Raw genomic sequence first — 15,626 nt, forward strand, 5'->3', positions numbered from 1 at the left:
GCCAGATAATAATAATAATTCCTCCTCCTCCTCCTCCTCCTCCTCCTCCTCCTCCTCCTCCTCCTCCTCCTCCTCCTCCTTTTTAAATTTCATCTTTCCATAGTTTGGGTCCCTTTCTACCCAGGATCCATACTTCATGGAAGCATAGTCTTCGACTGCTATGCCTTAGCATGAAACCTCTAGTAACGAGGTTCCTGAAACAGTGCTGTATGGGTCGAAATCAAATATGGAAGGTTGTAAAGAAAAACAGTGAGACAAAAGCTTAATCATCCGGGAATGGGAACAGGTGGCAACTGAGGAGCCATGCTGTTACAAGTTTTGGAATTCAGAGATCCGTGCCTTAGACCCCATGTGTAGGAAGCAGTCTCCAAATGGGTGAATCTGAGACTCTTGGCAAATCCTTCAAGAAAAAAAAAATGCTCAGAGTACCAGGTATGCCCAACTTTTTAACTAGTCGGACCTACAAGGGAATTGTCCCAGTGACATCCTCCACTGCCGCCCCATTGTGACCAGTCAGGAGCTCCCCTTGATTGTAAAAACAAATGTCACGCTTGCTCTGTTGCCCACCCCTCGCACCCCACCCCACCCCTCGCAACCCTGACAACTTCCGTTACTGTAGAATTCTTGGTGAGAAGTGTCTAACTTAGGTCATTTGCCCGCTGGTCTTGGTCTTGAGTGATTAAAAGCAGCTTGCACTTCGGAAACTCAGTGGAGCTCCGCGTAGCAGCTGTTCTAAACTTTTCAGCAAAGTTTCTGAAACCAGAGCCGGAGGTACCCTTTCCCTGGAAAATGCCAGAAGCTAGCTAGCTAGCTGAGAGGGTTCTGGTACCTAGCACACTATACGTGAGAGATTACTGGGCAGAAAAAGACTTCGGAGGCCCAGAAAGAAAACTGGCCGGGTAACCACTGATTCTCAAAGGCAGCTGAGAGTCTGCCTACAACTTCCAGCATGCTTCGGGCTACACCTCAGCTGACTGACAGTACCAAGCACCAATGGGAGAACCGTATATGAGTTTGGAGCCCGTCCTGCGACACTCAACGCGGCCTTTTCAACGATCTAGCGGCCTCTCTAGTGGCCGGAGCTCATCTTCGTGACGCCAACCACATTACGCCGCTCACTCCCAGACTCCTCCTCCAGGTCCTGCATGAGATCCTCCCTTGGTCCATCTCCTTTTGCCGCGCGAGTGGCCGGCAAGGATGTGGAACTTGCTGAGCTTATTCGATGACAGTGATGTCACTCTGGAGGAAGACATGGTTCGGAGCGGCGAGACCCGCCCCTTTCGGACGGTGATTGGATTCTTTGGAGCCTAGGGCTGGGATTGGTGCGAGGCTGGACGACGGCTCTAGGGCCTTCTAGGCAACCCAAGGAGGCGGCTGAACCTGGCCCCGCACTTTTGGAGAGCCGGAGGACCCACTACCTCACCGCCCGGAGGGGAGGGCGCGCTTGTGGCGTTGTGGGGGCGGGACCAGTGGGGCGGGAGGGAGGGTGGCCTTGGAGGACAAGAAATGTTGTGGTCAGGGTGGTGGTGGGAGAACTAGTTAGAGACTAGATCTAGAAGCGCTTGCCAGGAGGACTTGGGTGATCCAGGAGGGTGTGGGATGCAGTGGAAAGGAAGGGCCAAACCACCACAAATCCGGAGTAGATCTGTGGATGGTTCCTCAGAGGGGTTCTCTTTCCGGTTGTCCTTTTATTTGGCAACACGAGAGTCCTCATGGTATGTGTTCAAGTTTTTGGAACTCTGTCTTTGGGTGAATTTAACCTTCATTATAGGACTGCCCAAGGCCTTTTCTGATACTGGGTACTTAGGTGGGGAAGATGTCAGAAAACAGGAAGCCACCTCTGGGTTTCGTGTACAAACACCCCAGTACGAACACATCTGGGAGCTCAGGCAAGACTCACTGTCCTTCGTGTCTGAGGCTTTTCAAAGTCCCCAGGCTCTTGCCTTGCTTGCACACGGTATGCACCTCGTGTCTGGAAAAGCTGGATCCGTTCTCAGTAGTGGACATCCGAGAGGGTGACTCAGACACAAGCTCTGAGGGGTCAATATTCCAGGAACCCAAGTTATGCAGCCTGCAGCCACAGATTGGCATCCTCTGTCCGGTATGTGATGCTCAGGTGGACCTGCCCTTGGGTGGAGTGAAGGCTTTAACGATAGACCACCTGGCCATGAATGATGTGATGCTGGAGAATCTGCGTGGGGAAGGCCAGGGCCTGGTGTGTGACCTATGCAGCGACAGAGAAGTAGAGAAGAGGTGTCAGACCTGCAAAGCCAATCTCTGCCACTTCTGCTGCCAGGCTCATAGGTAAAGAGGGAATACCCCATTTATTGTGGCTTAAGAATGGAGTGCAAGGGCTGGAGAGATGGCTCAGACGTTATAGGCTAGGCTCACGACCAAAAATATAAGAATAGGGTGCAAAGAAAACAAGACACAAATCCCTTTGGTGAGCAGGTCAAAAGGAAGGCTTTCTCAGACACTATCAAAATGCAAAGAACCAATACACTATGCCAACAAATTGCAAGCTCTAGAATGAAAGTTAGCACAGCCGACCTGGTAGCTGTAGTAATAGAAGCACGGCAGGTTCCCGTTTACAGAGCACACTGGGTTTCCTTCCATCACCAATCGTTTGTCCATTGAAAATGCACGGTGTGCTGGAGAGAGGATGACTGTGCTAGCGTACACCCTGCGTTTCATCTCCCCTGATCATTGTAACTCTTACCGAAAGCTGGGTGCTACTTCACCCTATTCAGCAAATGAGGAGATGGAAGCCCAGCAGTATTTTGTGTTTCTCCAAAGTCTCACAGCTGGTAAGCATGTAACTGAACTGAATCCTCAATTCAGACCTAATTCTTCTATGCTCGTTTTTACTAAACACATGCTACCTCGGTGTAGGTTTCAATTGGCTGTCAGACCTCTGCCCTGGAGAGCAGGCTGGTAATTGGGGTATTTTGTCTTCTATCACAGTCATGAAATAGCTTGTTAGATGGATTAGACTTTGTCCCCTTTTCCTTCCATCCTACTCCAGTGCATCAAAATACAAAACAAAACTAAACAAGGTTTTGGATAAACCCAGAACAGGTTCTTTTTTTGGGGGGGGGGTGTTGACCTCCTTTAGTATTCTGGCCTTACTAAAAGAACAGTTGTCTTTGCTCCCTATTTTTAACTTGAGTGATTATCTCTCTGACTGTCTTGTTGCCAGCTCAACAGCTGACCTGTTTTCTCTGCATCCGCACTCGTACCAGAATAGGCATACCCACTTCAAGTTGATGGGATGTTGCCTGGGATTTCCCTAGAGATTTTTCTGAGCCCCCTAGAAATCTATAAGAAAGAGGAATTCAAGAGAATTTTGATTTTAGTACCTTAGTACCGATTGATTTCGCTTTCCACTAATGCTGATGACTCTTAAAGAGAATCCTGGCCGGCCAGCCTGTGCGATGTAGGCACTGGCCAAAGGAACTGCTTTACAAAAATGTTAATTAAACATGAGATGAGTTTGCCAGAGCCGGCTGGCTGCTTTCATTTCATATAGATCCATCTGGCATGGTTTATCACTTGGTGTTTGCCTTCCGCCCTGCTTTAGGAAGTGGGCTGTGACTCTCGTCTAAACTTACCAAATTAACTCAAGTGAACGTCTCTCAGAATATAGTCCCAGCATTGCACCTTTAAAGATGTATTCCACGCCAAATTCAAGTATTTATGTACCGTGTCCTAAATAACAGCACTCAGATAGGTATGTGCTTCACTGTGTGGAGAAATAATGAAGCAAAGAGGATCCTGTAGTTCTATATACGTTCTGAGGAATGTGACTCACATCCATTTAGCCCCTAGAACCTCTTTGCCAGACTCTTTCCTTCTAGAGTTATTTCCTCACTTCCTGTTCCCAACTGCTGCTTTCCAGGAGACAAAAGAAGACAACGTATCATACCATGGTGGACCTGAAAGACCTGAAAGGCTACAGTCGGGTTGGAAAGCCCATCCTATGTCCTTCTCACCCTGCGGAGGAGCTGAAGCTGTTCTGTGAACTCTGCGACCGGCCGGTGTGTCGGGACTGTGTAGTTGGGGAGCACCGTGAGCACCCCTACGACTTCACCAGCAATGTCATCCACAAGCATGGAGATTCTGTACGGGAGCTGCTGCGAGACACCCAGCCCCACGTGGAGGCCCTGGAGGATGCCCTGGCGCAGATCAAAAGTGTGAACAACGCCCTCCAAGAGCAGGTGGAGGCAGTGGCAGCTGACATCCAAACCTTCTCTGAGGGCTACATCAAAGCCATCGAGGTACATCGGGACAAGCTGCTGCAGCAGCTGGATGACATACGGATCCAGAAGGAAACCGCTTTACAGCTGCAGAAAGCACAGCTGGAACAGCTGCTGGCAGATATGCGGACGGGAGTGGAGTTCACTGAGCATCTGCTGACCAGCGGCTCAGACTTAGAGATCCTCATCACCAAGGGAGTGGTTGTGGAGCGGCTCAGGAAGCTGAATAAACTTGACTACAGTCCCCGCCCAGGAGTGAACCATAAGATCTGCTTCTCCCCTCAGGAGAAGGCAGGCCAGTGCCAAGGCTATGAAGTGTATGGAGCCATTAACACGCAGGAAGTTGATCCAGCTCAGTGTGTCCTTCAGGGAGAAGGTAGGGAAGCATCTCTCAATGGCATTGAGAGGGCAGTCAGTGCCTAGGGACCTGACATTTAAAGAATTGTATCCTGCTGTCTGGAGTATGGCGCCATTGGCAGAGTGCTTGCCTAGCTTGCACAAAGCCTGGGTCTGATCACTAGCACCACATAAAACTGACCATGGCCACATATGCTTTTAATCCAAGTGGGTCAGAAGTTCGAGGACCCCTTTGGATGCATAGCAGGTTTGATGGCAGGCTGGGCTATACAAGACCATGTGTCAAAAAGATGAAATAAATGAGGCTTGTTCAGCAAGGCATACTGGTTTTAAAGGCAGTGGCTCCCTGCCTTGTCCTTTTCTCTCTCACGGTTGGGGCAGGCTGCAGTTATTAATACTGGGGGTAGTAGGCTTGAACCTTTTGTACTTCAGAAAAATAGAAGCTCCCAAGAACCTTAAGGATCAGGCTTTGCTTTGGGAAGACAGAACCTGGCCATGCCCACAGGCAGGAGCTCACAGCACTGACTAGGGCAAGGCAGAGTCTGCCTGCTCCAAGGCATGTACTGCAGCTCCTGGTGCTAGGATGCTGTGTGGAGAGTTACAGAGCAGTGAAGAAGACATGCTCATGTCTTCCTTTCTTTCCTACCATTTTGGATCACACAAACTCTGTATCATTGGTAGTTCAAAGGATTTGGTAGGTTGGCAGGTTTTGTTTGGCTGACCTGGAACTATGTGGAACAGACTGGCCTCAAACTTACCGAAATCCACTTGCCTCTGAATGCTGGATTTAAAGGTGTGCATCACCAGGCCCATCTAGAAATGGTTTCTTTATACCAGTGTTCTGTTCCTATGGGAAACATGTTATTCAGACATATTTCACAGGGCAAACCTGATGGGGAAATTTGTAGTTGAGCTGCCTTCACTTTAGGAGGAATTCCTAACTCTCTGGGAGTCACAGATCCATCTGAGACTGTTCTTTCCCAGAAGTACTCACCAAGTTGGGCATAGAGTTTCCTAATATCCCTCCTCCTCTCCCCCCATGTGCCTCTGTACAACACCTGGTAGTTCACAAACTGGGCCTGAGAAACCCAGCTTTGTCTTTGCTGGCCTTCAGGCTGTAGCACCCTGGTATTAGCTTCTGAGTCCCAGAGGCTCTCACAACAGGGAGGTTGCAAGCAAGGCTTTAGTATCCTTTGCCTATTCTAGGAGGACCCAGGCCTTATAGAAGATAGTTTTGAGGATACTAGTCTCATACAAGCCTAAAGGGTGTCTTTGGCTACCTAGATGAATCCTGATTTTTGCAGTTTTCTTGGGGCCGAAGTTAAGATGCAGAATCATGTGATTCTAGAGCAGCTGCTGCTGCACCACTTAGCCCAGGCCTGGGGAAGGGGATGTGGGAGGGTGGGTACCTATGCAGCATGGGAAGGAGAACAGGAAGGGAACACGGTGGTCCTTATAACCAGGAAGCACAGCTTTCTTTGGTCTGACTGGGGGAGTTGGCCTCTCCTGGGAGGTGAGTTCTTACTAACTGTGTGTTTGTCTTTTGCAGATCTCCATAGAGCTCGAGAGAAACAGACAGCCTCTTTTACCTTGTTCTGTAAGGATGCCTCAGGAGAGAGCATGGGCAGGGGAGGAGATAATGTCCACGTGGAAGTTATCCCCAAAGATAAGAAGGACAGGTGTGTGTTCAGTGTATCATGTGTAGTAGGTAGTGAGGAAACTAGGGCCTTCGGGTTCAGGAGATATAACTGGACTCTTTCGTCTTACGGCTCCATAGTGCCATGAGAAAATGATTCCACACTGTTAACCAAGTGTGTTTCCTTGTGTAGGTTTTATGGCTAGCTCCAGTTCTCTCAGTATAGATTGTCCTTATTCCAAACTCTGGAATGGATGGTTTTGTTGTTGTTTTTAATGAGTAACAGAATCATACCCTTTCTTAAACCTAGCCTGCTTTCCCAATGCATTGTTCCAGGATCATGTTTATATATATTTTTCCTCTGCAACTGGAGTAAGAAGGGACTGCAGAGCAGAGAGTGTAACAGAGGCCAGCAGAGAAGAGTACAGAACGTTTCCTGGTTCTCAGAATGTTGGATTAAAATAATCCAGCTGTTACTCTCCAGTCTAAGGGACGCTTATGATTCACATTAGATGTAATTTAATATAATTACAGTGTTGCAGAGTCCCAGCCTCAAATGGGGCAGCTGGAGCAGGCTTGTGAGAGGCACTGACCTTCTGAACCCTTTCTGTATTCAGCCCAATCAGAACAGTGGTCCAGGACAACAAGGATGGATCATACCGAGTTTCCTACACCCCCAAGGAGCCTGGAGTCTACACTGTGTGGGTCTGCATCAGAGAGCAGCATGTGCAGGTGAGGAAGGCCCCGCACCTGCTGTCAGCTCAGGAGCTCTCGGGTCTCATCGGACCGGCTGCTTAAAATCGCTTTCCTCTTCATCGTGGGCACAGCCCAGATTCTGTAACTCGTGTTCTTTTTTTTTTTTTTTTTTGGTTTTTCGAGACAGGGTTTTTCTGTGTAGCCCTGGCTGTCCTGGAACTCACTTTGTAGACCAGGCTGGCCTTGAACTCAGAAATCTGCCTGCCTCTGCCTTCCAAGTGCTGGGATTAAAGGCGTGCGCCACCACCAACTGGCTGGCCTTGAACTCTTGATCTTCTTGCTCTGACCACCTAAGTGCAGGGATTACAGGATGTGCCAGCCATGTTTCCATCCAGGTTATTTTTTAGAAAAATGGTGTGCTTGCTAGCCCTCTATTACTGTGACAAAACACCTGAGCTATAAACTTGAAAGGAAGAAAGGTTTGTATTGGCTCATCACTTTAAAGCTCAGTTTCTGGGTCTTCCCCTCAAAAGAGGGAGCCTTAAACATTGGGAAGTCTTCGAAGATACCAGGCCTCCACTTTCTTTTTTCAGACGATGTGGTTCGTACATAAGGACAGGAAAATTACAATACTTAACAAATATTAATGCTTTCCCTCTTCCATGTATCTTCACCATCTATCACTAAGAGCCTGGGCCAGTGGATTTGTGTTCAGGGGTAGAGGGAAAGGTGCTAGCTGTGTGTGAAGACATGTGTGTGGCCGAGAAGCTGTAGAGAGCACCATACGTGTCCTTTCTTGTGGGTGTGGCAGCCTAGTGACTACCCCTGAGCTCCTCAAGAATTGAGACTGACTCCTAAAGACTGAAGTCAGGCACAAAGAAGCCCGAGTCAGTGACTAATGTGGGTTCCACTCCTACTTCACACAAGGCTGGAGGAAGGCAGAATCCATGAAGAGAGTTCACATGTCACTGAAAATGCGGCTGACCTATGGAACTGTCTTCATGCCCAGAAGCTCAGTAGCTGCATGCACAATCAGTAGCTGGCACTTAGCAGGAGGGCTGCACACATCCGGGTCCAGTTTAACTGCACTGGTATTTGCCCCATGCAACCGAGAAGTTCCCACCCAGATATATTCCTGTCCTGAGTCCTTGTCTGCCCTGTGACTTAGAGCCTGCTTATCATGCACTGATAGCTCAGCGCACCCCTCTGATGTCTGAGGTGCTATTCTTTGCTCTCGGCCTGAACCCTTCAGGGCTCACCGTTCAATGTGACCGTGAGGAGGAAGCATCGGCCCCATTCAGGTGTGTTTCACTGCTGTACCTTCTGCTCCAGCGGAGGCCAGAAAACTGCTCGCTGTGCCTGTGGAGGCACCATGCCAGGTAAGCATGTTCAGTGTCCTCAAGCCTGCTAGCCAAGCAGCAGCAAGCAAGGGTCCTTCCCTTCACTGCCTCACAGCTACTAGGACAGGGTGTTTGGACTGAGGCTTTTCTTATAGAATTCTAGCCTCTCAAAGGGGTTTGTAACCACATAGGAAGAACAACAGTATCAACCAACCAGACCCCCCAGCGCTCCCAGGGACTAAACCACCAACCAAAGAGTACACATGGAGGGACCCATGGCTCTAGCTGCATATGTAGCAGAGGATGGCCTTGTCCAGGCATCAGTGGGAGGAGAGGTCCTTGGTCCTGTGAAGACTCAATTCCCCAGTGTAGGGGAATGCCAGGGTGGGGAGGCAGAAGAGGGTGGGTGGGGGAACACCCTCATAGGAGCAGGGGAAGGGGAAATGGGATAGGGGATTTCAGGGGAGGGGGAAACCAGGAAAGGGGATAATATTTGAAATGTAAAATAAAGAAAATATCAAAAGAAAAAAATTATAGCCTTTTATGTAGAGGCAGGACAGATAGTCTATACAGCAAGCCTCTTGTTCTGAATTGAAATGACAGGCTTCAAGGTTCTGAGTTCTTTCTTGATACAGTTTACCAGTCCATGGGCGTTTTGACCAGAATCTGAGATTCTTAGATTCAGTCTGTACCTGTTCTAGCAGTCTGAGCACTGTGAAAAACAGATCCAACCAAAAATCATGAGGAAATTCAAATGGGGAAGATCAGGGGAGTAGATGATTGAGCAACGTCTGACTCTTTGGACCTCCGGACAAGAGATCCTTTGTTGTTGTTGTTCTCTCATGGGGTTTGGGGAGATCCAATCATGTGAGCACTGGCTGCTGTTCCAGAAGACCCAAGTTCAATTCCTACCACCCAAAGGGCTCACAACTGTTTACTACTCCAGTTAAACAGACTTGATGCCTTCTTTCTGATACCAGGCACACACATGGTACATAGACATACATGCAGCGAAAACACTTATACAAAAAATTACATTTTTTCATCATGTCTTTACTCTAATGGTGGCCCACAAAATAAGCTTTTGTGCCCTCCATGTAACCAGTTCAGGATCTGTCTCCTTTTCCATTAATCTGCCCTTTTATATCCATGTCACTCACTGCATATAGTTAAGATCCAAACCAGCTTACTTAACATTTGAAGTGTAAACTAGTTCATCTCCAGGTTGCATTTTGGACAGGTCTGAGAGCCTGGCCTGCCCATGGCTACCCGGTGGTTCTGATTACAGTGGACTGAACCGGGTAGTTCCTTTGGGGAGGTCTTGACTGCTTAAGTCTGAATGTTGCCAGCTTTAGCTTTGTACTGCTGGACTCACTTTCTGCTGTCCTCCCCCTTTGTATTATGCAGGTGGGTACCTTGGCTGTGGCCATGGACACAAAGGCCACCCAGGCCGTCCACACTGGTCTTGCTGTGGGAAGTTAATTGAGAAGTCAGAGTGCTCGTACACAAGTGGCCAGAGCGTCCCGAGGAGTCTGCTTAGGACAGTGGCACTCTGATGCTTCCTGAGGACAAGTTGGGCCAGGTAAAGCTGAAGCTAGCATGACTCCAGGTGTGCGGAGAACCCAGAGCTTGAGTAGTTCGGAAGAGACTGACAGAATTAAAGACAAAGTGCTTTCTCTAACATCAGACTCCAGAGCTTTCTGTGTGTGAGCGGCTCACCTGTACCACGGCAGAGTGCAGGCCACCCCTACACCGCCCTTCAAGGCAGGCTGCTGGTCTACTCCACAGAGGCGCTTTTGTTTTATACAGGCATCAAGGTGTCTGCCATGGGAACACAAGCTTGTGGGGCAGGGAGGATTTTCTGCCTTCCTTTCCATTATATTACAGCCTCTCAAGCTCCTCCCTGAGCCAGAGTTTAAGTACTTCTCCTGGAAGATGAAAACCATTTGTCCAGTTCTTTTTTTTTTTTTTTTTTTTTTTTTTTTTCTTCTTTTTGTTAGTAGACTTTCAGTGTTTTTTTCTAGTACACAGTTTATGATGATTATAGTGTTTTGCTGTTTAGGTGAGCGCCTGGGTGACATTCATGTGTAGAGCACACACGTAGACAGTTAATAAGGAGGATCAGTGTGGAGAGAGCGCTCATCCATCTGTCACAGTTCTTACACCACCCACACAGCTCTGACTTAATAGTGGGCTTTTGCTGTGTCTCTCCCCAGCAACAGCTGAAAGCACTGACTCTGAGGGCACCCCCTAGTGGCTACAGGATTCTGGGAGGAAGACTCAACACTCCCTCAACCCAGCCAAGGTCTTCCCTGTAGAGATTTTGTGTGTTCTGGGATTCTTGGTTTCTTACACAGCAGTAAACTCAGAACATACTAAACCAAATTACTGAAATTTGCATTATAAGATCTCATGGGGAGTGGTGACATATTAGAGTATGACTCTAAAGCAAAGGAAGCGAAGCACTTAGATGACTACTGTCAGGTCACCACAGGGTACATTTCCTTCTTTCAGCCTTAGACATTAAGATACTAACCTTCTTCCTTCTCTGCGAACATTCCTCTTGAGCCCCTTTCTATAAGCAAAATCTGATGTTCCCAGAAGACACCACTGCCCATCACCCCTCCAGCTGATTGATCTTTGCTCCTCACTGTCTGTCCCCTCTCTGGCCCTCCGCCCACCCCCTGCCCTGAGAGTCAAGAGTCAGGTGCCTATTGAGTTTGCTAATTGCTGCTTTGAGATCACTGGTTCTCAGCCAGGGTGGGTTTGCCCCACCCTGCCTCCCTGAGGCATGTCTTGCAGAATCTTGGGGATACTGGCTCTAGCAGCATTGAGTAGGGCCACAGGTCAGTTTATTAAACTGCAGGATAGCTTTCTGCAGTAAACGGAGCATGTTCTGCCTCCCTGCAGTGTTATCTTCATGTCTGATGAGGCGTCTATCTTGCATTCTGCTCAACGATTCCCTCCCAGGCTCCTTTACTCAGACTTGCACTGTGCTATTCTTGGTATGCTCAGAGTCAAAGAGCAGTCCTTCCATTTCTTGCCCCAGTTCCCAAGACCTGCTCTGACTCAAATACCACTTACACATGATGACTTCCAAGTCCCCTTCAGGTCCACTGTCTAGATGATTATGAGGTCCAGTGGCTTACATCACATCTCCCCTTGTGTGTATAGTAAGCACCTCATTCAAACTTAAATGGCTTCCAGTGCCTAGTTCTCACTTGGTCCTGCCTGCCATCACCAAATAGCTTCTCCTGGAGTCCTCTCCATACTTTAAAAGAAAAGCCTAAGTCTGTCCTTAGTTGGGGCGGCCCTGGAACCTCCTTGCGTGTCATAGCATAGCCACTGGTAACGCCGATCAGCCTTACTTTCACAACACATCTGACTCCATGTCTGCATCCACTGCTACTATCCTTGTACAAAAAGCCAAGACTTTCCACCAGAAAGCGTCGTCTGTCTTCTAGCCTCCCTGCTTCCACAGCCTGCTCACTCCCTCCAGTGACCTCTCATCCTACTCAGAACAGTCAGCACACATGCTTCACATTACCATGCGTGATCAGCATGTCTGATTCATGCTCTTCTCTTCCCACCCAGCTCTGTCTTCTGTCCAGGCTGTGGCCCTGCCACTGCTCCTCGTGCTCAGCGGCCTCGTCTTGGAGCCGTTATAGTAACAGGCTTTCTATCTGACAGTCCTTCTCAAAGATGAATACCCCTTGACTCTGCTCTACATCAACTAGCATCCTATTAGTGAGGTCTCTAACCATCCTGAATAAAACACAAGTATCACACCCAGAAGTCATTCCCTGCCCCAGCTTCATCCCCAGCTGCCACACATCATCTTACATCTGCTGTACTGGACTTGAGTGCCGTGAGGGCAGGGAGCTGACATTTAGTAACTGTATTACCCCAATGCAGGCCAGGTTTTGGCTCATAGCAGACAAATAGTATCTTGAATGAATAAAAACTAAAGTTGGTAGAATTTTGTTTGGCCTTACTTAGTATGTTTTCATGACTTCCATTTTCCCAAACCCAAGTATTTCTCACTTAACCAAATACCTCTTGGGAAAATGTCTTAACCTTCTATTCAACTTGTTGGATAAATTGTAAGTACCCAAGGGGTCAGCCTTGAATTTTCCAATTACCTCAGACATCTAGGGAGTTTCTACCACGAAGTCTCTGGAATTACATCATCTTTCCCCAGGTGTCTTTGAGTCAGTACAGCAGAGTGTATCAGAGCTTGTGAGTCTCCCCTGGAGAGGTTGCAATGACTGGACAGCTTTCTGTAGATGAAGCTACATCTCTAGAGGAAAACTTTTATTTCAGTGGGGCATTCAGGCTCTGGTGGGACATCCAGGTTCAAGCTAATACCTCTAAGCAAGAAGAAAGGACTCAGGATAGTAAGCACATCCCTTGGCTGGTAACAATTCTGTTACTAAAAGTCCCCATGGGTGGTGGTAGGGGGTGCCTGGGCTTGTCCTTAGTTTGTACAATAATGAGGTCTTGGCTCAATTTAGACCAGATGTTCTGGCAGCTGAAAGAAAAGGGAAAAAAAAAAAAAAAAAAAAAAAAAAAACTCTGGAAAAGTCAGAGTGATCCAAAACCCACCAAACTACAACAAGGAGAAAAGAAATGGAGGTTTTAGGAGGCTATGAAAGTGTTTCATGTGCACACTGAAGGTACAGCTTATGATGTAAGTGATGTGGTTGGTATTACAGCTAAGAAAAAAAGGCTACAAATTAGAGCCTTGGTCCTCTGGGATATAAACGCCTTGACTGTCTTGGCCAGCCCACCCATCCTACCTCTCTGCAGTCATTGCCTACCATTACTCCAGAGGATGAGCACCTGTGTCAGGTGTGGCTGGATAAAGATAAAGCAATTAGAAGCAGAAGAGAGGAAGAGGCAGTGTTGTGTCAGTTCCTACAGATTGATAAGGCATTCCTTCATCACTTCCCCAAAGCTCTGACAGGTCAGTTTCTGTGATGAAACTTCAACTACACAGGTTCTCTACCACAGCTCTCGCCAGCAAGTGACGGTACAGCTCGTCTTATGCTCCATGCTAAGCCTCGGGAAGGTAGGCTTGACTTTGCTTCCCCTTAAAATTGGAGTACAGAGCAGAGCCTTGCACACAGTAGTGCTTGATATACATTTCAGTTAATGTACAGGTACTGAACAACAGAAACACTCCTTATCCCTCCTTTCTTAGACATCCACCTACACTCAGACTTAGCCATGGCAGCTGGGTAGGCAGCACTGAAGACAGTAAGCAGAGCCCATGGCTGTCACCTACCTGTCCCTCCCTGTTACAGGCTGTTTACACTTCATCTCCATCCTGTAGTGCAGAGTACCTAGTTAGCCCTAATTTCATGGTTATTGATGAAAACGTTCTAATATAGATTATATGCCCAAGAATTCCAAGTTTCTATTATTTCTTTGTGCTTGCATGTATGCTTTTTCTTCCAATATTTTTCAAGGGCTTGATGCTGTGTGCTGGTTAGATGGTCAACTTGACAGGAACTGGGGTCATCTGGGAAAATGCCTTGATCAGATTGGCCTGTGGGGCATTTTCTTGATTAATGACTTATGTGGGCAGTGCCACCTGGGCTGGTGGTCTTGGGTTGTATGACAAAGCAGGCTCAGCAGCCATGGAGATCAAGGCAGGAAGTAGCACTCCTCCGTGGCCTCTGCTTCAGTTCTTGTCCTGACCTCCCCCAGTGATAGAGCGTGACCTGGGAGCTATAAACCAAAATCAACCCTTTTTCTCCAAGTTGGCTTTGTCCATGTTTTATCTGAAAACCAGAAACTGCACTAAGACAAGCTGTATGATAGCAGCATAGCATCCCATTCCATAAACTCAACTCTCAAGAACTAAGCAGGACTTCAGAGAACAGGCCACATGGTACTGGTGGTCCTACAATTATCCTCTTGGTGTAAGACAATCTGACTTCACTTGGGAGTCCTGAAGACAGCCTGAGCAAGAGATACCTTTGAGGAAATAACACTGTGTATAAGGGGCCACAATAAAGCATTGGAGGAAGATCATGGTGGAATGTGACTATAATCCCAGCACTCAGGAAACAGGCAGCTTGGGCTGCAGGGTGTATAGCAAGACCCTGAATTTAAAGAAAACAACAAAACCCTAAGCCACAAGATTGACAATGGGGTCGCATCCCATAAAGGCATCATTCTGCCTACTGCTGTTCCCAGTGGCATGTCAAGGAGTCCTGGATGGAGTTTGAAAGGGCCTGGAATGCCACCTGGCCGTAGGGTGTTACACGATCTTATTTGATCAACATTCAAGAGAAAAGTCAACTAAACTTCCATGAAGGTTTCCCCTTGTAAACTTGGTGTTTAAGAATGTGTGCCTTGGTGACAACTGTTCAGTCTGGCTCTGCCAGCTGTGCCCATGCTGTCTGCTGCCTCCAGCATTGTCCCACAGCACTGTCACTAGTACCTACATGACGTTTTAGGATTTAGAACGGTTTATTACCTCAGATTCATCATGGCCAACTCACATGAAGTAGGCAGGCAACTGAAAAAGAAACCTGCAGTGGAGGTTCCTGTGAGGGCATGGTGGCATCAGCAGGACTCAGCACAGCACCTCAATCAGGTCACTATATTGTGAGGTGCCGCCAGTGATTTGGGGCACAAATACACCATTTACAAAGAAATTGATTAGTGAGCCACACAGGGTGGCAACTGCCTTTAATCCTAGCACTCAGACGGTTGAGGCAGTAGGGTTACTGCAAGTTCGAGATCACCCTGGGCTAAAGAGATTCTGTCTCAAAATAAATGAAACAATAATAACTTGACTCGTAAACTAAAATGAACATGAAGACTGGGGTACAGCTCAGTGGGATAGTGCCTGCTTAGTATGCATGAAGCCTACACCCAACTGTCAATGCCAAAATAAATGAACAAAGTTTAAAGACGGGGGCCGGGGAAGTAGCCCAGTAATAGAGTGCTTGGTAGCATGCCAGCCTCCTTGATTCAACCTCCAGGACTATAGAACAAAATGAATGAACCCAAACCTGAGCTGGACACCAGAAGGCCACACACAGCATTAATTCATGTATTTTGTCTTGGGACTGAGATTAAGAACACATTTGGTAAGAGCTCCTGGCAACTGACGGCTGCTGGGGAAGGGTCATTTTCAGGGATGCGACCTCTAAAGGCTGCCAGTGTTCCAGTGCATGGCCCTGTGCACCTACTGTGTCAGCACTGTGTAGACCCAGTGGATTTAAAAAGAGTTCATCAAGTTGGGAGGGGAAAGCAGTGGAAGATATGGTATGAAATTCTCAAATGTTTTTTAAAGGAAAGCAAGAATCCCTGATCTAGTGGATT

The 15,626-nt window shown here is 47.8% G+C and overlaps 1 protein-coding gene across 1 annotated transcript; it reads left to right on the forward strand.

Annotated features, from left to right (window-relative positions):
* Nucleotides 1-617: 617 nt before the first annotated feature.
* Trim45 (tripartite motif containing 45) lies at nucleotides 618-9,966 on the forward strand. Its single transcript, XM_034501446.2, has 6 exons — nucleotides 618-2,304; nucleotides 3,899-4,632; nucleotides 6,163-6,292; nucleotides 6,867-6,981; nucleotides 8,198-8,324; nucleotides 9,693-9,966. Exons 1-6 carry the CDS (start codon nucleotides 1,817-1,819, stop codon nucleotides 9,839-9,841), a joined length of 1,743 nt encoding a protein of 580 aa, XP_034357337.1. The 5' UTR covers nucleotides 618-1,816; the 3' UTR covers nucleotides 9,842-9,966.
* The last annotated feature ends 5,660 nt before the right edge of the window (nucleotides 9,967-15,626 follow it).

This window comes from Arvicanthis niloticus, chromosome 4, assembly GCF_011762505.2.
Source record: "Arvicanthis niloticus isolate mArvNil1 chromosome 4, mArvNil1.pat.X, whole genome shotgun sequence".
NCBI classification, from domain to species: domain Eukaryota; kingdom Metazoa; phylum Chordata; class Mammalia; order Rodentia; family Muridae; genus Arvicanthis; species Arvicanthis niloticus.